Source organism: Brachyistius frenatus, unplaced genomic scaffold, assembly GCF_029030835.1.
Source record: "Brachyistius frenatus isolate BFR_SWC_R1_liver_20210118 unplaced genomic scaffold, ASM2903083v1 Contig_83, whole genome shotgun sequence".
In the NCBI taxonomy this organism is placed as follows: Eukaryota; Metazoa; Chordata; class Actinopteri; family Embiotocidae; genus Brachyistius; species Brachyistius frenatus.
In genome coordinates, this window is record NW_027210682.1 from 1,023,246 (window position 1) to 1,049,518 (window position 26,273).

The 26,273-nt window shown below is 38.9% G+C and overlaps 4 protein-coding genes across 5 annotated transcripts; all 4 read right to left on the bottom strand.

The window, feature by feature from the left end:
* Nucleotides 1-289: 289 nt before the first annotated feature.
* On the bottom strand, nucleotides 290-3,826 carry LOC138627292 (transmembrane protein 248). Of its 2 annotated transcripts, XM_069709529.1 has the most exons (7): nucleotides 3,677-3,826; nucleotides 2,646-2,841; nucleotides 2,124-2,370; nucleotides 1,817-1,916; nucleotides 1,541-1,682; nucleotides 1,303-1,443; nucleotides 290-1,135 (listed from the first exon to the last, which is right to left on the bottom strand). In XM_069709529.1, exons 2-7 carry the CDS (start codon nucleotides 2,805-2,807, stop codon nucleotides 1,115-1,117), a joined length of 813 nt encoding a protein of 270 aa, XP_069565630.1. In that variant the 5' UTR covers nucleotides 2,808-2,841; nucleotides 3,677-3,826; the 3' UTR covers nucleotides 290-1,114. The 2 variants fall into 2 exon arrangements, with proteins under 2 accessions (XP_069565630.1, XP_069565631.1); XM_069709530.1 differs by lacking the exon at nucleotides 3,677-3,826 and having other exon boundaries at nucleotides 2,646-3,420.
* A 643-nt stretch (nucleotides 3,827-4,469) lies between these two features.
* plbd2 (phospholipase B domain containing 2) lies at nucleotides 4,470-9,925 on the bottom strand. The gene is made up of 12 exons (XM_069709469.1): nucleotides 9,717-9,925; nucleotides 8,274-8,367; nucleotides 8,028-8,186; nucleotides 7,827-7,927; nucleotides 7,509-7,723; nucleotides 6,821-6,915; nucleotides 6,562-6,722; nucleotides 6,111-6,206; nucleotides 5,931-6,002; nucleotides 5,666-5,818; nucleotides 5,357-5,519; nucleotides 4,470-5,230 (listed from the first exon to the last, which is right to left on the bottom strand). Exons 1-12 carry the CDS (start codon nucleotides 9,914-9,916, stop codon nucleotides 5,060-5,062), a joined length of 1,680 nt encoding a protein of 559 aa, XP_069565570.1. The 5' UTR covers nucleotides 9,917-9,925; the 3' UTR covers nucleotides 4,470-5,059.
* A 127-nt stretch (nucleotides 9,926-10,052) lies between these two features.
* rbm19 (RNA binding motif protein 19) lies at nucleotides 10,053-17,499 on the bottom strand. Its single transcript, XM_069709569.1, has 24 exons — nucleotides 17,380-17,499; nucleotides 17,109-17,291; nucleotides 16,908-17,021; nucleotides 16,665-16,694; nucleotides 15,943-16,159; nucleotides 15,376-15,629; nucleotides 15,215-15,274; nucleotides 15,050-15,128; nucleotides 14,872-14,943; nucleotides 13,751-13,960; nucleotides 13,513-13,643; nucleotides 13,223-13,350; nucleotides 13,050-13,146; nucleotides 12,798-12,908; nucleotides 12,494-12,694; nucleotides 12,334-12,403; nucleotides 12,069-12,217; nucleotides 11,898-11,958; nucleotides 11,415-11,494; nucleotides 11,262-11,317; nucleotides 10,965-11,081; nucleotides 10,753-10,858; nucleotides 10,484-10,604; nucleotides 10,053-10,389 (listed from the first exon to the last, which is right to left on the bottom strand). The coding sequence occupies exons 1-24, from the start codon at nucleotides 17,413-17,415 to the stop codon at nucleotides 10,307-10,309; spliced, it is 2,766 nt and encodes a 921-aa protein (XP_069565670.1). The 5' UTR covers nucleotides 17,416-17,499; the 3' UTR covers nucleotides 10,053-10,306.
* Nucleotides 17,500-20,804: 3,305 nt separating this feature from the next.
* Nucleotides 20,805-25,933, bottom strand: slc2a11b (solute carrier family 2 member 11b). Its single transcript, XM_069709576.1, has 12 exons — nucleotides 25,851-25,933; nucleotides 24,445-24,543; nucleotides 23,807-23,967; nucleotides 23,593-23,717; nucleotides 23,360-23,489; nucleotides 23,115-23,263; nucleotides 22,504-22,691; nucleotides 22,257-22,367; nucleotides 21,776-21,877; nucleotides 21,597-21,672; nucleotides 21,360-21,487; nucleotides 20,805-21,261 (listed from the first exon to the last, which is right to left on the bottom strand). The coding sequence occupies exons 1-12, from the start codon at nucleotides 25,887-25,889 to the stop codon at nucleotides 21,067-21,069; spliced, it is 1,503 nt and encodes a 500-aa protein (XP_069565677.1). The 5' UTR covers nucleotides 25,890-25,933; the 3' UTR covers nucleotides 20,805-21,066.
* Nucleotides 25,934-26,273: the final 340 nt, after the last annotated feature.

Sequence of the window (26,273 nt, forward strand, 5' to 3'; positions counted from 1 at the left end):
GCCTATATTTTTCTATGCTCAGCCAATAGGAGGGCGCCGTTTCAAGATTCTGAATGCTGATTGGATGAGAAATCTTGTTCCGCAGACGGGGTAGCATACCGGTGCAGTGGTCTGTGGCAGGGCATCAGTCCATTCAAATTACTTTTATAACAATACTCTTTGGACCATAAAATGAAATGTATAATCACACCTATATTTAAAAAAAAAAAACACTTTCTTGTTTATTGTGTGTTTGACAAATAACTTCCAGCACAGGCCTGTTTTAGTATGTATTTTCAAAACCATAATGTTTGTTTCAGTTCTTTATTTAAAATATTTGCTTATAGACTGGGATATGATACATCATACATGACGTTCACTGGGTCAGAGTCAAAGCCAATTAAAGTTCAAGTTTCTGCAAGTTTATTTCTATACCGCTCTGAAAAGAACTCAAATCAATGCCTGCAAAGAAGGTAGAAAAACAGCAACCAAATCTGAAGTGGTACAACAGACAATCACTTGCCTAGTACATGCAAATACCTTTTATCCCATAAAATTTAGAAACAAAAACATTTACTGTTAGTAATACAGTACATTATACTATTACACTAACTGTTAAAAATATTGGAATTCAAATTTTGGCTGGAAAAAACACTTCATCTCAATATATAAAGCTCTGACTTGGCTGAAATGTTATGTTGTTTTCTTATTGCACTGCACATAATGTTGTAGGCATTACCTGAAGAGTTGTTTCCATATCACCATGGTCCCATTATAAATTATACTCCTCTGTCACCACCATGTTTCTCACATTTATATTACATGTTGCACATTCATAAAGTAGCATAACTTTATGGAACAGAAACTGAAATGTCCTGGCTTTAGTTTCTATAGAGAAGTAAAGCATGAAAATTTCGTAACATTTGTTTTTGTCTCCAAGCCCTAACCCCTGATGGGTTTTTCCTCAGACCTACGAGAGCTTCCGAACAGAAGGCGTTATACAAATGTTTTTACAGAGGGAACAGATCTCCTCACGACTGCTTTCTTTTGTAAACCTGCTGGACTGCAGATTTAAAAGTAGTGATACTCTCTTTCCGCCACCATCTGATTTCTTCATGCAGAGGATGAAAAATGTTCAGCTGTCAATCAAGGGCTCCTGCATATAAAGTAAAGCAGTAAGGTCAGGTTAAACCGCCTCTGCACATTTCTCAACCTTCCAAGACATCTGGATGTAGTGTACAAAAATAATGATTAAAGTAAACACATGAAAAATCCAAAATGTTTAAAACTGTTGGTGGTATATTAATATGATAAATTACTTACATTTTGTAGGTCCAGTCCATTCCAGTGGTAGCGGTGTGTGAGTGAATGTGTTAGACTGGCAGCTAAACAGAGTATCAAACAAACTCCAAGCAGACACATACTAACTTCCAAAAGATGTCGCACTGCCACACTCTGCTCTTCCTGAACAATAAAAGTACAGAATGATTAAAAGGATGAAAAAAACAGTATCTGAATTATAGCTGAGCAGGTTATGTTGTTAATGTGTGACACACTGTACCTGTGTTAACATGACTGTAAGTGTCGGGTCATTCTTGGAGTGCAGACTGAAGCAGGTTTGTGATGCTGTAGGCAGCTGGCTGCTCGCTTCCACATCGAAGTATGAAATATTTTCCTCTGATGCAGGACACTCCGGAGGAAGCCTTCGTTTGAGGATACAGTATGTCCATAAAAACAAAAATAATGAATTTGTGAGTTTTTTTCATTTACCGATATGTTGGCGATTTAAATGAACAAAGCTCAAGAACTTGACACTTTACAGTGTGAATGAACTTACAGACTCATGGGCAGGAGATGTGTTGGGGCCCTTATGGTGAGGCAGGTGTGGGTGCTGTTTCCAGACAGAAACTCCAGTGTCAAATTAAGCATTTCTTTGCCTGGAGGTATAAAGTAGTAATAGTGAAATGTATGGTTACACACAGCAAATTTGGAGGTACATGGTTTTCATTGGACTGTAACAGTATGAAAAGTTATATTACAAAAAGTAACTAAAGCTGTCAGACAAATGTAGTGGCGTAAAAAGCACATTATTTGTCTCCGAACTGTAGTGGAGTAGAGGTATAAAGTTGCACACCAAAACCAACCTCCAAGATGTAGCTGACTGGCTCTCAAGGTAGTGTGTAGACCAATGTCTTTCAATGAGTCACTTGGTGAGCTGGTAGTCACAGCCAGAGGGACCCTAACATGCAAATGGCTGACAGAAGATGGACTTTTTGTTGAATTAACTGAAGTCTTTCTATCCTTTTCCTGCTCCAGCAGCGGTGTGGAAGTTGCATTTGTTTTCGTACACAGCTGGAATTGTGATAAAGAGGACAAAAGATGGTTCCAGTCCTGCGAGGAGAATAAAGAACATGAATTATACCAAAGACAGAGAAATGCATGCATACGGTCAGTCATAGCCTGCACAACCTTGTTTCCTATGGACACCAGCACTTCTTGTCTCTGAAGAAGACTACATAGTAGAACATCAACCAAATCATAACCAACCATCAACCAAACACAGGCAAAAAGATTACTGAAAGTTTTATGGATTAGATTCGTTCTAAACTTCCCAAAGTTTCCTAAGGTGTCTTCCAGTCTCCTAAATTAATGTAATGAACCCTTACCTTTGCGGCTGTGTCAGGATTAGGCAGAGTGTGAGTGTAGCTGTACGAGCTAAGGCAGATGAACGAGACAGCCAGAGACAAGAGGCACAGGAAAAAAGACACTCCTGGAGGATTCTGGGATATATAATCTCTAAGGTTAGTTGCTGGCTGCCGGAAACCCATCGTCAGACTCCACAGACAGCTGGGAGGTGGCAAACTGTAAACAGAAGAGAATCAGTTCACTGACTAGAGCTTTGACAGCTTTGTTCAACTACAGTACTATTGGTGGTACTAGCAGGTCTTTTTGAGGACTTATTGGTTATAAATTATGAAGACAGGGTTATTATATCTGTTCAACCTAAACTGTTCAGGGCAATTTCGCTGTGTGTGTTTTGATCAATGTTACCCGTCTTTCATATCAACCATGCAGTGTGATGTGGAAACAAAATCTCTGCATTGAACATACTGAAAATGTTTGGTCTTTCAGTGATGTAGGAGAGATCTTGTACCCAGTATTTTAACTTTTTAGAAAATATTGAATATATGAAAAACATATGCACACATTTTGGATTTTTCGATGACTGAGAAGGTATAGATGTCATTATAAAAATTTTAATGATTGAACGTGTCTGGAGCGGATCTTCAAGGCACAGATCATACTGAATTGAGAAGTATTAAAAACCCCATAAAGGACTTATCTTTCAGACCTTTGTTTGGGTGAAACCGCCTCTTTTTTTCCCCTTTTTTTAAAGGAAAATGGCAACGAATTTGGGCTTACGTTGCCATACGTCTTATGACTTAAAACGTCAATCTAAAAATGAGGCGCTAATGATTCATTCCCATAAATATTGAAACACGTGGAAAACAACCTTCCCAGTAATGCTCTTACTTGTAAAAAAAACAAACCCGCAGTTAGGCAGATGATTACAAATGCAAGTTATAGTGCAACATGAACGGTGTAACTGGTCTACCACAGCGGTCAACCAGCTCCATGGACATGGCAGTTTGTTGTTGTTAAAAAAAACACAGCTAGCTGAATCATAACTTCATACCTCGAAACAGGGTTCTCTGATCACGTCGCCAGTGTCTGTAAAATACTGAAGGACAGTTTCTTGATAGTAAGTAGACCGGAATTCGACATTTACAAAGTTTAAAGTTCAGCCAACGCTGCACCAAAAGATAACGACAAGACAGCGGTGCCACTTTACGACAGAGCGCTGCTATGACGACCATATGACCACAACCCAGACGTGCGTCACGTGACTAACAATTGTCAGCACAAGCCCTGTTTGATGTCAGTTTCATTATCGTGCATGTGGAGATTTTTAATGGGTTCCCTCATATTTACATATAATCATATGATTTCGTGTGTGACTTCCTTGTGTCTATTCAGAAAGTGACCCTGATTCGCTTATTCAAAAACAATTTAAGAGCTGCTTGATTAATTGCATGCAAGAACTTCACGATTCAGCAGTCGGGGAACTCTATTCCAAAAATAACAACTTGACCCAAACTTGATGATAATGAGTGAAGTATTGACTTTTGCTATTAGGAAAAAATGTAACTTCTTTTAAAGCCTCTGTACAATGTTTTCACCCAAAGAGGTGTTTCCACTTACTTTACCGGGTAAGACCTCTGAAGATGGACAGTCTATGGTTGGCCAACATCTACCTTTCTCACTCTTCTATGTGCAGCCTTTTTGTATGGGGCATTAGACCATTTATTTTTTTAAAATTTTGATTGGCTGATAGAGATCCAGTCATCCAGAATGGCTGTAAACACCTTTGTAGCTGTGCAGGGCATTTCAAATATTTGTGTCTCTGGAATAACTGATAGTGACAGTAATTGTGGACGGGAAAATAATATTTTATTTAACAAAACGAGAAAAAGATCATGGCACTGTTCCATATTTAGAAAATATTTCAAAATAGAAAGCTAATAAAACAGACATTACAAAAACTCAAAAATGATTGAAATCCTGTTCAAAACATTTTCAATTACTGGGACAGAAAATTTACATCAGCATCAATTTTAGTATTTGGTGATTTCCTCAAAGAAAGGAATCATTTTCAACCCAATAATTTAGCACACCATTAGAATTGAAACCTGTGTAATTTACATTTTTATTGAATTTGCAAAAGAAATACAAATCTTCAAACAAAACAAAATCAGATATAAATCTAATGTAGAAGCTCCCATTTCATGACGGCAAGGATTCTTAATTATTGATCATAATCTCTATAACCCTTTATGCTGTATTGTGTGAACTCTGTAATACTGTAACACTGCAGTCCTGCTGGAATATTATCACCACTCTTCTGTCAATCATTGACCCCAGTGTTTACCATTTCCCTTTTTTTAGAACATTACACAGCGCAGCTGGCACTATTTACATTTATAATCGAACTTGTATATACTCTACAGTATGATAACAATTAAGAGGTCCAGGTGACTTTTATAGGCTTGAAAGCCCAAATATCAGGGTGACCCATGTGCAGCAGATCTTTGTAAGGGGAAGTGCTCCATTGGAAGGGTGGCACTTGGTCCCAGGTCGGCCCACTCACTGCCACAATGCCATATTCTCTGAACATCTTGAAGGAAGTCATCTGCACAGGAACACACACAATGCATCAGATTCAGTAAACATCTCTTTCACAGGCATTTTGTTTTTAGGCAAACACATAGGCATAGATATGTATGATGGCAAGAAATAAAATTAGATGTATGAAAACCTTCATGTCTGTTCCTCCATGTGATCTCTGCTTTAAGGCACCAAACGGATACGTTCCATTGGCTGGATTCAGGTCTGAACGGGCTGAGATCGCATTCTCCCCATTCCCAGGTGGATTACAGCCTTCACACTTTGATAGTGGATCTTCCTTAAAGTTATTATACCTGTGTAGGAACAGTACATCTCAGAAATAAAGTGACTATTTAATAGCCAATAAAGATCTAAAACCTGTTTTCTTCCATTTTGTGAAATCAATGCAGCACATGATGGAAATGCCCACCTCCAAACCTGTGCAACACACAGACCTTACCTCATGAGACGGACCATGGAGTCTACATCTGTGACCTGTGTCTGGTTTCTCCTGAATATCTGAGCCCGAGGGTTCTGGTCCAGAGAGAACCAGGGGCCAAACTTCTCAACCAACTCATTGCAGCCACTGGCATTGAATATGTTCACGTAGTACCTACATATGAGCATACATAAACAAAGAAAATCTGATATTGAGCATAATAGAACATATTTAATCTAAGGTATAGATTAACACATAACTGAATGTTTCCAGACTGGATACTTACGGTATGTTGTAACTAGCCCAGTACCCTTTCTCCAACAGTTCCTGAGTTTTATCAGTGTAAAACACAAGTCCCCTGCAGCATTGCAAGATAAGAGACTCTTATTTATAGTGAGTTAGTTGTGGTGGGGTTATAAATGATCTCCAGAAATACTGAATTAATCATGTATTTTGATTGACATACGGAATCTGCTCCAACACAACAAAGAGTTCTTCTTTGATGTCAGTCTTCCCTGGAGTGAAGTGCTTGTAGTCCACAATCATCCACTGGTTGTTATACCTAAAAGGCACATACACAAAAAGTAAGCATACAACCTTTAACCTACTAACATACTGTATTTTTATCTATTTACTGACATTGCTGATGAGCCTGATAACTTCATTACAGCTGTCACCCCTCATGTGACTCCTGATTATGAATGGTGTCATTCTGTTGCTTTTACTTTGATCAATCCACATGACAGGCTAAGGTCACAAAACATCTGATCTAATCTCATCATCAATAGGAATTTTGGACACAAGACAAAAAGAAGCAGAGCCTGACACCTGCTTTGAAGTTTACATTGGGGCCAAGTTGTTATATAGCTGTTTGCAATGTAAAATTGGCCAGTTTCTTTTAGATGTGTAAAACTCACGTTCCACTGTTATACTTGCTGAATATTTCCGCCCACTCCTTGCCAGTAGCAGCCAGTCGATTAGCAACTATGTTCCTTAGCCACTCCATGACTGATCCTGTGGGCTGAACAAACTTCCACAGATCAGGGTTGCTGTTGCCAATGGTGGTTTCCAAAGTAACCTGCAAACACAAAATGTATTATAAACAAGACCCAATAACATCACATTCACAATCTGAAGTGTATTTTTAATACTCAATCAGGTACAAAGAGTTCCCACCAAGCCACTACTTATGATATAGAAGTCATCTCCAGAGAAGATAGAACCAGGGTAAGATGAGAACGCCTGAGTTCCTCCAGGAAGAAGATCGTTATCTGGAGAAAAAAAAATCAGAACACTTAATAAAGTCAGACCAACTTGTATTTAAACTCTGAGTTAAAAAGGAATAGTTTTAAATTTAGGGAAATATATTTATTCTCCACTGTAAATATAAAGCTAGATCCCTTTAGCTTAGCTTAACAAAAAGACTGAAAACAGGGGAACAGCTAGCTTTGCTATGTCCAGCAGGGACAACCAGGACCTCTAAAACATACTTAAATAAACTCAAAAAATATCTTTGCTTAATCCTTACAAAACACAAAGTGTTGTGGTTTTATGTGCCAGACTATTTCCTGGAGTAGTGCCATCACCTTGAGTGTGTCAGGCAACCAGCTGAGGCTCCTAAAAAGGCAACATTTTGTTATATTTGGACAGAATCAGGCTAACTGTTTCCTGCTCTTTATGTAAAGCTGACTGCAGCTCCATGTACACTGTGAAGATATAGGAAAGGTATTGCTTTTCTCCTCTAATTCTCATCAAGAAACCAAAGAAGGATATTTCCTAAAATGTCAAACTATTCCTTTAAGATAAATACAAAGGGATTATACAGCACTGGTGAACAGGAAACTACCTTGCATCAGTGACTTACCTAAAGGAGAAACTTTAAAGGCAAAGGTGTATTTCTTCATGATGCGCAGCATGGACTGGTAGTTGTTCCAGGTGTCATGTGACACCAGCAGTTCCTTATTGCTTGGCAGCAGCTTAATGAGAGCAGAGCAGGAACCAGATCCAAGGGGTCGGGTTTGACTGGATTTATTCAGAGCTGATTCCAAGTCCTCAAGATCCCCACCCATTTGGAAAAGTCTGGTAAGACAGAATAGCAGCGAAGGATGTGAGACAACAGGAAAAAAAACAACTTTTGAATTACAGGACTAGTTAATAAATGTGTTTGATTTATACTTCTTACAGGAAGCCAAATGGGTTGAGAGAGAAGGTCCCTGTTGGAAATGAAAGCTCATCATGGTAGCTGTCCTCTAGACCTTTCAGCTGCAGCAGCGTCAGATGCACCTGACAAGCAGAAAAGACTCTGAAACATCTGATTTCTGGGTTTTAAACACATTATTCATAGAAGGATATCTTCTTTATCCAACAATCACTCATGAAGTACCTGGTGCCAGTAGGGGCAACTTGGCTGCTTCTCTATTTGCTCCTGAACCCATTGCAGGTTGGTTGTGATGAAAGCCTTAAGGCGCTTACAGTAACCATATTCAGATGTGAAAGGCCCACAGTAACCCAATAGAGTGTTCATCCAGTGCTTATAGATGAGCTAAAACAAAAACACAATAAGTCTTTATATTAAATCAAATGTAAATAAAACATGGTTACTTCTGACTGAATGAGGTTTTAAATTGACCTGAGATGTGACTGCAGCCTCCACTGCTCCAGCAGCATAAGCTTGGATGCTGTCATTGTACTGACTGCTGGTAGTGATCTCCAAGAAAGACCAGCTGAAAAGAACACACACGGTAATACATGAAAAAGATTAAACTATCTATGCACAGGCTCAAAAGAGAACAGGTTTGGGTACTTTACATCTTTATGTAACTGACACTCAAAAATAAATATTCGAAAAAAGTATTAGGAATGACTTTTCATGACAGAAAATATACCAACTATTATCATACAGAAAAATAGGTGCTGTCTTTTCATAAGGTACTGCAGTGTAAATTGTTTAGCTTCTCTTTTGTAAAACCGGATACATCCCTGAGATGACATAGTGCACAGATATGGAAAGATAATAATTACTCTCATCTGTCATTTAATCATTATATTTTAAGATGTTCTATTATGTTCCTCAAATGATTGTCAGTTGACCTGCATTTCACGTTTTGTGTTTTGTTAATTTTTCAATATTTCTTGTATTTACATAAATTTTTATTTACCCCATCAATGAATTCATATTGGCTTTCAGTACTACCATTTGCACAGAGGCTAAAAAGTAATGTGGAGTTATGTCATGTGCTTCACTTCCACCATTATTTGTTTTTCTGTCATTTGTGAAAATACAAAATAGCAATTGGATAAAATAATATGAAATTGGAGCAGAGAGGATTTTTTTGGTTGTTCAATTCTCAAAACAGAAAAAAACAGGAAATCATTCAGATAATACTTAGCAACCAATTTGTTGAAAAAAAAAGAAGTTGTTTTTGTCCCACAAACTAAAATAGGGGGACCTTAATAGTACCTTTTACACGGGAATGTCATTTTCTTTCCATTTTCTATCAGCCATAGTTTTTAAGTGACAGACTGAATATTACCTTTTCATAAATAAGTTTGTTATTACCCTAAAAGATGTATAAACTTGTTTCTAAAATGTAGAAGTGCATGATTTTCGGCAATATTTTAGTGTCCAGCAATCGTCCGCCAACATTGAGAGACTCTACTTTGCTAATACTGCTGCTCCATGTCCATGGGGGTACGCTAGATCAGAAACAAATAAGGGTAATAGAAAATTGTGTCGTTTCAATTTCTGGTGATGATTAGTTTCCGTTTTCTATGTTAATTTTCAAAATTCAAAACATTTTTCAATTTGCGACAATTTTGTGGACATATCATCTACCATCAGTGAGGTGTGGTTAAAAGCATTATTATTGTTATGACGCATTAGACTAAACGGTTAATCGAGAATGAAGAAAAACAATTAAATATAGGCTGCTTTAACTTATGGTCTTACTTCTGCACACTATTATGCAGCTTCCAGCAAGTGGCAGAGAGGATCAGCCGAGGATAAAGGGAAATGTTTGTAATTTTAGACAAATCATAAAGCATCCTCCACTTGAGGGACACATCCACTCACCCTGATGTTTTAATGTCGTCAGTGAAGTTCGCCCAGGCCACAAAGTCTTCTTGATAACCGTCAAGGACAGACAGCTGTCCGGTGTGTTTATCAATAACAGCGGATCGTATTTCAGCGCGACACAAGCAGCACAACGAGACAAAAAGTAAAACCGCTGAAAAATTTCGAGAGACACACGTCCTGTCCAGCCTCGACGCCATGATTAAATGTACGAGTCACATGACAACGCGCCTGACGCGTCACCTGACCTTATATGAGGATTTCGAAATAAAAGCAATTCCGGTATTTTTTAGCAGGTTATACTCAAACAAACACGATACATGAAGCAACACAGTCTTAAATCATGAAATTAAGTTTTATATAAAAACCGACATCAGTTCCATCGTATCTTTTTAAAGTATTCTATACAAAACATTTGTAATTTATGAAATTCTGAGGAAAACTTGGACCAGCTAATGAATTCATCATATTTTGCTCCTCCTGCAGCTTCAGGTCCATATTTTGCTCACAGTCTTTTCCACACAGCACATCAGAGGAGCAATGGTCAGGATTGTGTTGATGTGTTCACAGTGACGGTAGCGTTTAGAGCATCAGTCTTCCACACCCCCGCCAGTTTCCATTGTCTCCAGAATTCCTTCCATAACGTTTGCTTTTCGCAGCTTTTTGGCAGCCACTGACATGGAAAGGAAGGAAAGAAAATAATAAATAGCAAATATATGCTTTTACTTCCTGATTCTGTACTGTGTTTATAAATGTGGTAAATTTACCATGAAAGTGTTCGGCTGTTTTGCGTCTCAGCGACTCGACAGTTTCCTCAGCATCAGCCCACTCCAGCACCAGACGTCTCCCATACAGATGGGTGCTGTGGCAAAGTGCAGCAAAAGCTTTCTAGAGGGAAAACAGAAGAATGATTTATAATCATGTGCAGTACATTATATTTAGACACGAGAAGAATCTGCATCACTTACTAATGTGTCTAAAGGGTTACATTACTTAAAAAAAAAAAAAAAACAGATTAATCAAATCACACACAAACCTTAGCATCCTGTTTGGTCAGGAAATCCACAAAGCCAAAGCCTCGATGATTCCCTGAACCAGCTGCTTTCTTTGGAAGACGGACAGTCTTCAGCTCTCCAAACGTACTGAGAAGATGAGAAGGACATCATAGTATTAGATTATCGCACTTTCCCCATACAGAGTGAATAAAAAAAACAGCTGGTTGTTTGTGTGTGCGTGTGTGTCTGCTACCAGAAGAGTTCTCGAATTTCCCTGACAGTCGCTTGGAAAGGAACATTGCGCACGAGAATCTTGGATCCTGTCTGCTTCTTCTCGACTTGCTTCTTCTTGCGCGACACATCAGTCGTCCTGCACACAGGAGAAAAAGATTGAGATAGTGACAATAGGAGTGAGCTACATATGCCAAACTGCAATCTAATCTCTGGAATTTAAATTCCGGTTTCTTTGTAAATCAAATTAATGGACCATCATGTCATTATTTATCACAAGTAAAAGACAAAAAAAAAAACATTTTAATGCACATATTACCTCGTGGCTCTCTCGGAAATCTTCAGCTCTAATTGGTGCTCATCCACAGTACAGTGCTGGCGGAGGGTTCAAAAGAAAGAGAATATGCATTAGCCCAAAAAACTTTTGCAGAAAAATGCTGCGAGAGTCACAGTGACGAAACCAGGTTGGTACCTGCAGCTGCTTCAGGGCCTTCTGTGCTGCCTCTGCTGTCTGATACTGGACAAAACCGTAACCCATGGACAACAGTTTACCTGGACGTCAAAACAACAAGCATGACAACCCCGAACATACACAGAGAAACCGATGATGTTTAGCACAAAATTAACAGCATGTACAACTGTAATCTGACTTTGAATGATATGCTGCAAAACATAAAAGCACTCTAAGCACAGTAGCAAAAACAAAACATCATCTCATTCAGTAAAAAGTCATTTGAATAGTGACGGGAGTCTAAATAACATCTGTAAGTCTACTAAAATACTTTTTTCTTCACCAAAGCATAAATCGTGTTTAAATTGTAAGAACGCCATATGTATTATTAGTTCAGTTGAGGATGAAGTATCAAAATTAAATGGCCTCAAATCAAATTTATGAAAAGAAATCCTTACAAATGAAAGCCCTATAAATTAATGAGTGATCCTAGTTATAAAGTACCTGTTTTATCTTTCTTCTTGGAGATGGTGCAGGATTGGATCTTGCCACATTTGGAGAACGTCTGCAATAAATAGAGGAAACAATATTAAATCATCAATCCATGATTAAACAATTAAACAACAATAAGCGTGATTCAACATAACTAAAGGTTGTACTTATGAATAGACCTACCTCCTGTAGTTTGTCCTCTGTCGTACAGAAGTTAAGATTCTTAATGAAAAGTGTAGAACCTGGAACAGAATTCTCCTCCTCCTCTTCTTCTTCTTCTTCCTCTTCCTCCTCCTTTTTCTCCTCTTTTGCTACCTCCGCTTTGTCTGATACTTGGTTAGACAAAACCCAAATATATTCTTATTATCTATATTATCCCTTCCATGTCCAGAAAACACTAAACTTTCAAAAACAATCATCAGGTTTATGAGTGTTTCATTGGTTTTACCTGGTTGTGGTTTGGCTGCCACAAACACTCCGACAGGCGCCCACTCCAAATACAGCGGGACATGATGGAACTGGGTTTGGAAATACATACAATACAATATTAATAAAAGTCTTCAGTGTTTCCAGTCAACACATAGTGTGTGGACAGGTCATACACTCACCTTGCTGTAAGCCAGCCTTGTGAAGGCACGTTTTGCTTCAGTTGGCTCCAGGAACTCGATGATGGCGGTGAGTCCTGCAGGGGGCAGCAGCACTCTGCCCAAAGAGCCATGAGGTGAGAAGAGCTCTTCGAGCTCAGATACCGTCACTCCAGCTGGAAGGTTTTTCACCAGGATTACAGTTGTACTCCTCGCTGCTGCTGCCTGTACATGAGTGGGCACGAGCGGGGGATAATCTTGAACCACATATCTTGATTAAAAGACATTTTTTAAGTATTTAGCAGTAAGAAGTTTTTATTAAACTTACCTGACTGAATGAATCCAGACTGACACCGTTGTCCAGTAGGAACTGTCGAGTCTCCTGAACAATCTGCGTCTCTCCCAGAGCCATCCTCACTGCAACACTTCCCTTTGACTCCTGCAGAGGGCAGAAAGGCCCACAGCAGTCAAATATTTAGTCTGTATTATGCCTAATAATTGCCATGCTGCAGTAACAACACCATATGTAAGACACATGCAGTAGATTGAGAGAATGTAAGAGAGTGTAAAGTACACTTACATGGTCCAGGACTTGGCTTTTGGTGGTGTTGTATTTTTCAGCAATGGCATTTGCCACTGCACTTGTACCCACAAACAAGGTGTTCCAGTTGTGCGAGCTGGAAAGAAGCAGAACACTCATTTGTTAAGTAAACAACACACAGAGAAGCAGAGGGTTAATCTGATCATGTGTACCTGGAGCTTGAAGCTTTATTTTTTGCATCTTTTTGTCGTTTGTAAGATGAGGAGCCAGGACCACCGGCATCTGATGATTCAATCTTTTCCTTCTTCACAGTGGAGGGAAGGAGGTGAAGCATTCTTCCCTAAAAACATGAAAAAAAAGAATGTTTCCAATCAGCCTAAATTCCACAGTGGAGCTGCAATCAAGTTGCACAACTACATCCAGGGGCGATGACACATCCACTGCGAGATGTGTCATGTGTTAAAGAGGTGCAAAGATATCTCAAACAGTCCGAGGTAAATACCTGGAATATATGTCCATCTAGCTGAGTGAGAGCTGTCACAGCATTCTCAGGTATCATGTAGGTTATGAAGGCAAATCCTTTTGGTTTCTTAGTTAGATTGTCAATAGGGAAGAGCACCTCAGATAAAGGACCTGTAAAGATTGTGGAATTGTAAATCACTTTCTTTTTGAGAAGACAATGTATTTTGGCAGGTTAAAACACATGTACTGTATCTCTACAGTATGTTAATTTAATTTACCATGTTTGGTAAATAGCTCTTTGATCTCTTCCTCTGTGCAGGTGTAGGGAAGGTTTCTGATGAAGAGCCGGCCTGACTCCGACACATCTTCCTCCTCCTCATCCTCCTTGAGCCTCCTGGTGAAGTTTCTGTCAATGTCTTTGTCCTTTCTGTCCCTATTGCCCTTACCCCCAAAGGCATCCACACGGAAGACCTCAATATAACGGCCTCCTGAAAACACAAGCACACGCAACCACAAGGTAGGATATTTTTTATCCAAAACAACATTTACATACGAGGTGTGATCAGATCGTTCTGAGACTGTATAGTTTGAGTGTGCATGGACAGCAGCAAAGTAATGCGCACGGATCAGGAGGAACTATAACGTTTTTGATAACGTTTTCTTAATTACATCGATTGATCGACATCAGCAGCCGTGTTACATATGTTTTTTGTGACCAGTGGTACGGCAATGAAGCGATGAGCTATACAAGGTGTTTTGGGCGGGATTCGCATTTCAAAAGGGGCAGAAAGTCACTGTTCTCGACAGAAGATAGCGCATCAGGTTAGCCCTGCAACCAGCGGACAGATTTAAATCACATATGGTTTTAGGTTGCTTTAGGATAGCACTTTCTACATTGCTACAGGGTGAAAAAAAACAAACCTCATATCAAAAAAGACTGAGATATTTTAACAATAACAAAATGATTTTCATTTTACTTGACTAACGCCATCTTGGAAAGATAACCAAGATTCAAAGAAAATGTATATTTGTTTGAAATAAATGTGTGTTTATTAACCGACCATTTAAAGATCACAAACTGAATGCAAGTACAATGTCACTGCTTTATTGGTTAAATGGAAATGTATGCTCTGGACATGCAAGATTTTCTTAATGTGGAGCTGTCAAACATCGGGTTGTGGTTTGGTTTAAAAGCTCAGGTGAAACAGTGAACACAATCCGCAAAGGCAGAATTTAGGAATGGACCTGATTACCTTCAGATTGGTCAAGTTAATGACATATAATATGATGATAAAATGATTAAAGGGTGCATTGTAGAATCTTCTAACCTCTACATGCTGTCACATTACTAACATGCAAAGATTACGTACAGAAATAAGATTGTCATAATATTTCTCACCTATGTAATCTTTATTCTTCTTCAAGGCCTTTTCCACCTCTTCGTCAGAGCGCAAGTCCACGTACACATAACCTAAAACACACACATAACACACTCATGCTCATACATGGGCCTGCATACAGTCCATACAGACACATACGGTACATATAGGTGACTGTTGTACAATCAAAATACACACCTGTTCTATTTCCGCTTTCATTCTTCCCAATCCTGATGGCTGCAGGCTTCAGTGGGGTCATGAACTCTCGAATTTGTTGCTATTGAAGTGAAACATGTAAATAGGTTGAAATATGCTGAATGTTTTCACCGTATCTCTGAAATCAGGAAGCCCTTGTTCACTCACCTCTTTAACATTGAACGGGGCTCCTCTGAGCTTCACTGTGAACTCTGTCGTCGGTTCCATCTGCAACAAACATATCTGGGTGTAAACAAGTGGAAACTCAAGACAAATAATGAGCCGCACTAAATACAGATGTTTAACATGTAGATTTGTAGAACAGTGACCTCCTGCTTGGCAGTTTTCTTCACTTTGCTCTGCTTCTCCTCAGAGGAAACTGAAGTTTTGGCCTTTAAGATGTTTTCTCTGTCACAACTCTCGTAGGCGCTGTCTGTGTGCTGCACAGGACCGTCTTCATCTTCTTCATCGTCAACACCGTTCTTCTCTTCACTCTCCTCCATGACGTCCTCCATTTGTGCCACCTTTGAGCGCAGGTAGTCCATATCGGATAAGCCTGACTTCAGTGCTTCTTTTGTAGCACCTGGAAGCAACAAGATGTAATTCAATCTAGTCAGTCAGGCACCTGCTTTTTATTTACTTTCATTTTAAAGTTGTCCTGTATATTTCCAAGTGTGATATAGCACACATTTTTAATATAGTAACTCAGCTGGTAAATAATTAATTTGTTGCATCTCCTTTAATTTTTTTCTAACTCTATTTAATTCTTTTGTATGCGAGTGCGTTGGTACGACTTTACTCTGTATGTCTAATAAAGCTTGTAGTCCAGACAGATTTAAGATGATGTAACCCCAAAACTGGAACACTTCTTACATCTGGAGATGACCATTACCAACCTTCATCGTCATCTTCTTCCTTGTCCTCATCCTCTGACTGGTCTGAATCAAAGTTGAGGTAATCATCTGAAGCAGGCTTCTTCTTCTTGGTCTGAGTCTTCGTCTGTCCACTGTCAGGATCAGTTGTTTCCTGCAGAGTGTCGTTCGCCCAGGTCGGTACTTGGCTTCGATTCTGATGCACCGACAGAAACTCCTTGAATCCCTCCTCCTTTTCCAGCTGAAACGACAAAAGCAGGGGAACATTGTGAGGATGAAACATTGCAAAGAAAAAAAACAAAGAATGACACTGTACCCCAAGAAAAACAAAATAGCTCAAATAAAGCATAAAACATCGCTGGTCGACATTTTTAAATGACTGATATGCACATGAGGATGATGATACTGATGATATAATAATGATACTGTATGGTCAAACAAGTCTGAAATCTTTGCAGAATCAACAAGAATTCAAATATTATTCTTCTTATCTTATTCAATTCTAGATCTGGTCTGAAATGCCATATTACAGTTTACGATTGAATGGTGGATGCACGATGCAGTCAACAGTCTTGAGTAAATTAAAATGATTACAGATTAAAATTTTGATTTAAATAAAGAAAAAAATAAGTAACAAAATGCAGTAAGAGGTTTGAGAAGCAGCTGTAGGTTGACTCTCTCTCTTCACCGTTCTGATTTTTTTATGTTCCCACCATTGAACAGCAGAAAAAACACGATTTACTCACATTTCCCAGGACACTCTTGGGTTCCTTTTTCTGAAATTCAAAACAAAGAGACATACAAGGCAATTAATCAGGATTAACCTAACTACATACGACAACTGAATATTGTTGTTATCCAGAGGGTAAAAAAAAAAGAAAGATAAATACTGATATCTTTCACAATATCACTGTGTATGTGTATCATTTTGGAGAAAAGGCTGAATCTTTGATGTTATTTCCCAGTTTCCTGTTTGCAGGCTCGCCTACCTTTTTGCCTTCACTCTCAGCAGCAGTTGAGGATTTGTCCTGGCCTGAGCTCTGAGTGTGTTTACTCCATGCTTTCGCTTTAGTGGGGTCTCCAAATGCTTTACACATCTCCACCTACAACAACAACAACAACAACCACGGGGTAAATGTAGAAACATTCAAACGATATCGACAACACGAACACGATGACTGAGGTCATACCGTCACTCTGGAGGTGTCCACGAAGCTCCTGTCGAAATGTTTCAGGGCTCTGTTCGCGTCGTCCTCGGCTTTAAAACCCACGAAGCCGAACTTGCGGAACTTGCCGTCTTTAGTAAACTTCAGAGAGCAGTCGGTGATGGTGCCAAAAGCAGCAAACATCGACTTGAACCTCTCCTCCTTCATCTGCAGCACAAGATACATTTACATTTTCAGGTGCTCTGAAACTAAATGCTACTGTTACTGTCTGATGACATCCGAGCGGGTTACTTACCCCATTAGGGAGGTTTTTAACGATGAGTCTCGACATAGTTGTAGCAGGTACAAATACACTTACATCAACTAAAGTATGGTTTTAAAAAATTGTCAACAAACGAGCGTGGACGATCCACTAGGTCGCCATGTTGAGTAGGAGGGGCTTCTTCTTCTTCTTCTTTGTATTTTTTTGGCTGGTTGTAATTCCTATATTTAGGTACATACCGCCATCTACCGGACCGGAGCATGGAGCACAACCTTGTTAATAGTCGATCAAAGCCAAAAAGATTAGATATAAATGTATACATATAAAAATAAAAAAATAAAATTAATTATTGGAGAGTGCATCAAAACATTAGCAACCAAATGGGGGAAATAACTAAAAAGTCTCTGCTAAAAACTGCTAGACTAATGTTGTTGAGTGCCACATCAGGAAATTACACAGACTCAGTGAAAATACCTCAAAGATTCTAGATATACTGTATATAGCTTTATGTACAGCAGCCTTGAACCTAAATCAAATCAAGTTTACATGGTATTTTTAAAACAACCAGAGTTGATCAAAGTGTGGTTCAAATTATAGTTAAGGGCATAACGACTGCAAGTGAACTGACAACCGTATTAAAAGGCATAAATGATGGCAAAGGCCACAAATAACAACAATAAATGGCAAACATTTATAGAAATAAGGTCATTCCAAAATATGTGCCCAAATATAAAACAGAAAACCAGTAAGATCAAAATAATAAAAGGAAACCAAGGATACTAAAATACTCAGATGAAAATAACAACCTTTTCTCCAATGAGTTGATCTATTTGTCAAAGAGTCAAAGATGTCACCCAGCCTGGCCTGGGGTACAGCTTCGATATTAATGGCCCGAAGTGGCAAGCTAAACTCTCTGTGATGTTGGGGGGGGGACCATAAACACTTCAGTCTCAATGTCATTCAGTTGGCATCATGGCAGCCTGCATGCATTCAAAATGGATGTGACAGAGTTGGAATCCCCCAGATTCAACTGAAGTTAAATTAGCATGTCATCAGTGTAAAAATGCATTGGGCCTCATACACTATGTGCTTAGAAATGTTCTTACTTTGCGCACAAAGTGAGTGCACATGCAAAATCACCGTGAGATTCATGACACGGCCAATTTTGTTCTCACCACAAGTTAGTGAATCAGAACCCTAAAGCGCGCACTGTGGCACAGGTTAATCCTCAGAACCCGATGAACGCAATAGCGCAGCAAGTATTCATCGCAGAGAGCTGTAGGGAATATCCCCGGAAACTGCGCGACTCGACCTTTCCAGATATGTCGGTGCCTCGTCTGTGTAACTAAGTGTTGTGGAGATAAATCTAAGTTGAAGTTGCGTCGACGTTACACTCTGCATGAAGCTACATCCATCTCACAAGTCCCGATCCGTCACAACGTGCTGTAGATCCACGTAAACAGCAGAACGTATCCTTTCTGATGATACCCGGCGTTTCTCTGTACGACAAAGTGTTTTCAGCAAGTCCAGTTTCATCACTGACCTCTGTATGTGTCATAGAAATGAGGGTGAACGTGATGACATTCAGCAAAAGTAACCACAGGTAATTTATTTCCGAATTAATATAGTATTTGCAATTATCTGCGAATATATGTGAATATTTGAATTAAGACAATAATTGATATGGTTTAAAGGCTGTCAATTTATTGGTTAGCCTATTTAATACATTTGGTCAATGCATTAGTAAATTAGCGGTTTTCAGTAATATCGTTTTTTAAATAGTTTTTTAATGAATGCAGTTTTAATATGCTAAAAGGTGTATGTTCACATCATTTGTTCGTACGCATGGTCTAAGGTAATCCTAAATTTGTTCACAGAGTACGAACAAATTCAGGAAAGAATATATGATGAATCCCAGATTTGTGCGTCAAATGGTCTTACTCATGGTTTAAGCATAGATTTGTGCGTATGCACTGCTAGTGAATGAGGCCCATTACGCTTGTGTAAAATACAGTACAAGAAGAAAAAAAACAAGAACAAGGCCTGATCATGTATATTCCAAGAAACTGTTAATTATCCTTACTGATCACTGACAAGGCTGAGTGGATACATGTGTTCAGCAAATATCCATTTTAATGTTTTTGAAGACAAATATTGTTGAAATGATAAGCAGCTTAAAGCAGGTCCTGCATTATTACTGTATCTTCAGGCCTTGTCTCTGACTGGGGCCCTGTGCCAAACCCTTATTTTAAGACCTTTATTAGTGTTTTGTATATTGTGCATAGTGTGCAACCAAGGGCAGTATACATTGCAGCACAAGTGTACAGGTCCTTCTGAAGTAAGGAAAAATACAATTAAGCAGGCATGGCCAGTCTGCTGTGTTACATGCAATTGATGGGTGTTTGAAGGCAGCAGGGTGCACAGAGAAGGGAGGTGCAACAAGGGCCCACAGCTTATTTTTTCCACATATCTCCCCGTGGGTTAATCTGGCCATGTTTGATCTCTGCTTCCTGCTGAGAAAACAGCCTGTTACTTAATATCAGTTGCAAATTTGTAAAAAATCTTGGCTGCCTACAGTTGTCCTGCTAAGTGAAGCATATCATTTAAATCAGGAGTTAGTAGCTGAACAAGGTAACTGAAGCACATTAACCTACAATGAGCTGCTCACAGCACAAGGCTGTTTCATGTAGTTTCATCACCTCTTTTCAGTTCTTTGGGCATATCACACAACAACAGTTTTCTTGATAAAGAGTCAGCTGGCAGGTCAAGGAATTTCAACAAAAAAGGGAAATCTAATCTGGTCACATTTTCCTAATGGATGTCGTGGTTGGTTTTTAAGTTATAAGCTTATTATAGGAGCAGGGAATCCAAGCCAAATACTCAAGACAGTACTCAGCAGGATTACTGTAGTAGAGTAGCTTGAATAGCCGGCCCCCTTTTCTGACTTGTATATTTGAGTATGTTCGAAATCAGTTTTATTTTTACTCAAGTAAAAAAAAGTACAGAGCAGGCCACAGTTCAGCTTTGTCATAAGTTAGTTTCAAGCCCCTAATACTTCTGATTCACCTGGAGGGGTTGGTTAGTACTGGGCACTATTGTTATATGTCACCTCAGATTTTTTACAGCAACCATGTAACAACAGTTACAGTCCTCTCCAAAAATCTTATTTAGTTCTTATACTTATTTCTTTTCCCAGGTATATATTAAATGTTGTATGTTTAAGGGCAGGCATCAATACTTAATCTCTCTCACACGCACTCTAATAACTCTTTATAATACTCTTTTTACCCTGTAAATACATGCATGAAAAACGCTTCAGTGAATCTTTTGTTCTCCAGATCACATGCATGCTGACCGATTAGAAAACTGAAATATCAAGCGACCTAAATGGCATGCAAAGTTCACTCTGAGCTTGTTCATATTGGTTAGGAAACGTATTTCATGAACTGATCTTTATTGAAAAATCTCAGTGGAGCACGTTTTTATAAAAGTTGTATGAACAAGCACTAACCGTACCAAAAATACAGTAGTACTTCATAAAATCACTTCAATTTAGTAGATTAACTAAAGAGATGCATTTACAACTACTCTACACATCTATGCATGCACTGTAGCTTACAGTATAATTTATTATCATGCTACATTACTGACATATTGTGTTGTGCATGGACTATAAATCTTCAGATTGAGTTGCTGAAACTTTAACATATGAAGTATATATCATATAGAAGTTGATAACAGTGTCGCCCCTGCTCCATCACGACTGTGGGCCTTTTCCTTGCTGGATGACTGGAAGTCATTTTGGATTTCGAGGAAAGTTTTGTTTTTGGTTTCAGGAACAACAAGCAAAATGTAAACAACCACCAAGGAGCAGACAGCCAAGAAGACTAGGAAGCAGTACTGCTGCAGCCCGATCTGTGAAAATGAAATCAAACACTCAGGGTTGAAATGTGCAAAGTAGTGATTAAACATTTCAAGATGAAGACATATTCTGCATCATTTTGAACACTTACCACAATAAAAGGAAAGACCAGGCCGATGGAGAAGAAGCTGAACCAATTCACTGTCCCTGCGACCATGTATGCTGCAGGGCGTGTATTTTGTGTGAACAGCTCGGCGGTTAAGATGTTAGTCACGCCCCCTTCACAGAGGAAGAAAGAACAACAAAATTCACTGTCATAGCTGTTGTGCAAATGCGCAGCTGAGGAGAAGTTTCAATGAAGGGAAAAGTTAATAAGTTGCTCACTTACCTGGCCCTAAGCCAAAACTCAAAATAAAAGCAAAAACACAGGCCATGCTCAAGTATGGAACGACTGGGCTGGCATCCTGAGAGAACAGAAATCACACAGAAGAAATGTTTGTTTACACAAGTTAGGAAGAAACAGAGCTTCAAATATTTCTAACTGAGTTTGGTCTTGAGTTTAATTACCTGAAAAGTGAGCGTCAGCGTGAATAAAATGCAGCAGATACTCATCAGCGTGTAACCTCCTGCGATGAGTACTTTCCTTCCCAGACTCTCGATCAGCATGCCCTGAGACACACAGCATGTCACAAGACCAAAGATACTCTCCAGGCGAGATTCATCCAGAGTTTTCCTATGACCTTTCATGGTTTGTGGTTAGATGTGTCCCATGAAATTTTGCCTCATGTTATCCCATCTCATGCTCTACTTCCAGTAATCTTTCTCATGCTTTTCTTTCTACCTCTTAACTGTTTTTATTTTATTTATTTTTTTTACTTTCGATAGCTTTTCTATAGTTTTGACAGTCCAACTATTAAAGGTTTTATTCAAAAGGTCCTGTCTGTCACTTAATTTGTTCTCTGTTTTCTGTAGCACCAAGTAAAACCAAAAAAATTAAAGACTTACTGCAGCAAAGTATTTAAAATTATGATGAGAAACTCATACTTACACATGTTAGAGCAGTGATGCATTCACAGGCACCAGTGCCGACAGTTGCATATGGTATTTTGTCGATTGGAATACCACATTGTTTGAACACGTAATCTGCGTAGAAATAAATCTACAGGAAATATTGTTAAGGTCAGAAAATTAAAGACAAACAAACACAAAAACAGAACATTTACTTTTTAGATTAACCTTTTTCATGTTTTGTAAAGTAATTAAAATGGTCATTCTGGGGAAAGTCGTGTACGCACAGCATTGATGCCGTTCAGTTGTTGTGCAATGTTGAGCAGTATGATGGTGAGGAGCTGCCGGCGAATACTGCGATCAGAAAAGAGCTCCCAGGGTTTCTTGGGCTGTAAACCTGTCAGATTACTTTTCTCCTTCTTGATATCCTCCTGTTCATCATCACAGTCATCTACACTGTGCAGCTGCTTCAGGGCTGCAGTCAGACAAGCACATGACACCGTGATTGAATTCTTCTGCAGACACATTTCTTATCTGATCAGGCTACAGGGTCTGCTTTTGAGAATCGTATCAGAAAGTTTCGGTTGTCAAACATATCATAATGTGGTCACAGGCTTGAACTGACATCCATTAGGGGCCAAAAGTCTCTGCCTCTGATGATTCCCTAGAAAGGAATTGTTATGTCTGTGGAGAGCCTCAGTCATACAGGTATATATCCAGTGTTGTCCGAAGGCAACTGGACATGCTTGAGTCCAGTTCCCTTCGGACAAAGGGCGTTCCAGGCTTTTTAACAACTCATCTCACATGAACTCAATCAATCTTTGCAGGCTAAACATAAAATCCCATTAATGACAGTTGAAATGGAAGCAATGGTGCATCAGTTGCAGCTTCATTTTACCTTTCTTACATCCTTCCTCATCTCCTTTGTCAATGAGCAGGTAACGCGGGCTCTCTGGGAACCAGGGCAGGATCAGGAGCTGCAGAATCGCTGGGATAGAAGTGGTGGAGAGCAGGATGGGCCAGTGCTCCTCTTTGCCCAGGAGCTCTCTGTGTAATCAGACAAAGATCAACATGCTTTTTCAATATTATAACAATTTAACTTTGTGGGAACAATGGGAACAGTGAACAATGTTTAGTATTTACTTGAGGCCCATCACTTGTCCAGTCAAGATCCCACCAGTGATGAAAATTGAAGTTCCCATTCCCATGGCACCACGTAATGCAGTCGGGGCTATTTCCCCCAAATACAGAGGCTGAACACAAATGCCAATGCCTATAAAAATGAATAACAATTTAAACGCACATTTCACAAGTTTGTCATGAATCTGTCTTTCTCAAGGTGTTAAAGCCTTTAAATGCGTCCCTGAATTATTTACCTGCATTAATTCCAGTGAAAAGACGTCCAATGATGAGTAATTCAAATAATCCTGTAGGGTAACTCAGACCCATCAGCAGAGCACCCAGTAATGCAAAAATGTTATTGGTCAGCAGTGTCCCTTTCCTGGAAAAAAAAAAACACATAGCAGAAAATCACTGATATAGAAAACAAAGGGTTAAACAATTTTGCCAATAAATCTCTTTTGTCCATACCTCCCCACTTTCACAGACAGAGTCCCACCGATCGTTACTCCGATCAATCCTCCTAAAGTGAATATAGACACAATCGAGGACCAGAGGAGGGTGAGCACATCTTTTGACACGTCCATTTGGTAACGCTCCCTCCAGGTTTGGTTGATGAAATCTTGCACATGCTGGAGATAAAAGAAGAAAATGAAATCAAAACAAAAGATCATGAAAATATTAATTTTTAAATGTGCAGATGGTGTGTTATAGATCCCTATGCAGTGGGTTTGTACAAAGAACAAATTTAATCTTTCAATCTGTATTGTTTTACTAACATTGCTATAACTATTGATTAAATACTGCTAGACAGGTGTATATCAGGTCTCTGCTTGATGCGGAGCATGCACTGACCCTTATCTACCAATCACAGGAGCACGAGACCGATTTCAACCACTTTTTCCTTTCCATACTTGACATGGGACTTTGTTTTCTGATAAAACAATAATTATTCCTGGTTGTATTAAATTTGCACTTCAGAGTGAATCCATTCTGTGTTTTAATATCAGGCAAACGACCATCATATAGGCTTTTATAGTCAGATCTTTCAATGTTGTTATATTATTTGGTGCAGAACTGAGTCCAGTGAGAGGCAGCAGGGTTATTACCATTGTTGGTGAATTGATGACAGATATGTTATATCCATACTGAAAGGTTCCTCCAATACCAGCAGCACACACAGCCAGCAGAAGTGACTTGTTTGGAAACTGCAATTAGAAAAAGACAGACAGACAGACACATTGTTTAAAACAAATATTTTGATAGTGAATGGAAAGCTTAAACCCACCACAATGACAGATCCAGTTTTTGCTGAAAAAACCCTGAATTCATTACAATCCATATACCTTTCGCCACTTTTTAGCTTTTAGTCCAATTATGAGCAGAGGCTGATATTCATTCTGATTTACTTTTTGCATTTTGTTTTGCTCAAAGTCCAATATTTGTTGTTGTTTGCGCGCTGGATGTCCTTCGTGCAAGAGCTTGCGCTCAACAGACAACTTAGATGAGACAGGAGGATGTGTTTATGCTGAGGACAACACAATTGATCTCGTCATAAAGTAGCCATGGGGCCATGGAGAATCGGCTACATCCATGTTTATCAGGATTTTATGGCATCTAATGGGACACTGAATTCAGGTCAGTTTTGGCTATACTTCAAAATAAAAGAAGGAAAATATTAAATTACTGAGAAACTTGCCTTTAGTAAAAACAAGTGTTTCCCATCAAGTTGAGCAATTTCCACATGTTGACAACTGTAATAACATTTTAATGGTCCAATGTTTGGATATCTTTTTTTTTTTACATTTACATATAGTGCTTTATACTTTATGCAACAAGCACTGATTTTAATGAGGCTGAGAAAACTTTATAACTGCCTATTTACAATCAAATCAGTAAACATACTGTGTGTTGACTCCCCCTACGTTTCAAACATTAGAAGAGCAGTCATTGACATTTTGTGAACATCTGCAGCACCTGCAGTCCGCCTGAACGCTCCTTTTAAACGGGAAAATGGAAAGAAATTGGGGATGGGTAAATGGTCACAGGCCATAAAATGCACCATGTTACAATTACTTATTTAATCATTGATTCATTTATAGATAAATAAATGTCTATCTATCTATCTATCACACTGCTGCACATGTTATCCTTATTGCAGTGATAAAATTATCATAAAATTATGTTAGTTACAAATATATTCACAGCAAGTATGGCCAAAATGTTGAACTTTATAACGTCTAATAACACAGTAATCGCACATTTCCACCGTGGTGTTTTACCAACTGCATTAAAACCGTGCAGTTCTTGTGAATCCACTTGCAACCTTGCCAAATAGCCTATTTGATTTGAGTGTCAGATAATGTTCGACAGGATGCGTATTTCAACGTGTAGCTCGTACTAAATAGATTTTTTTTTCTATTTAGTACGGATTAATCCACCAAAACTAACCTAAATGTGAAATTCAAATTTGCAATTTAGAAAAATCCGAAATAGGGGTCGATTTTAAACTTACCTCTTTCTTTGGTTCCGGAGATCCCTCATTGATGTTCATTTTGGAAACTGCTGTGAAAGTAAGTGTGAATAAACCATTTATAATGACTGTTCCGCAGCAGTCGAAGTACTTACAAAATGACAGCCTATTGTAAGGTGCAGCATATGACCTCAGCTCCGGGAGGGGGGGCTGATTAACTACTTGAAGCACATTCCTGCATAGTGCTGCTGATGCCTGCCCTTGGGTAATGGAGCAATTAATGACCCAAATTCAGAAAAAAAATATGACTCTTTGTTCTGTACTTTACACTTACACTTTGCTTAGTCCAAAAATACAGAGATGGGATTATGATCAGTTCAGTGAGATTCAGCAGCCCAGAAACAGCCTTTGATGGCGCCAAAGAGTATTTCTTTAATGTGTTGTGGTCACTGAAAGAGATAACTA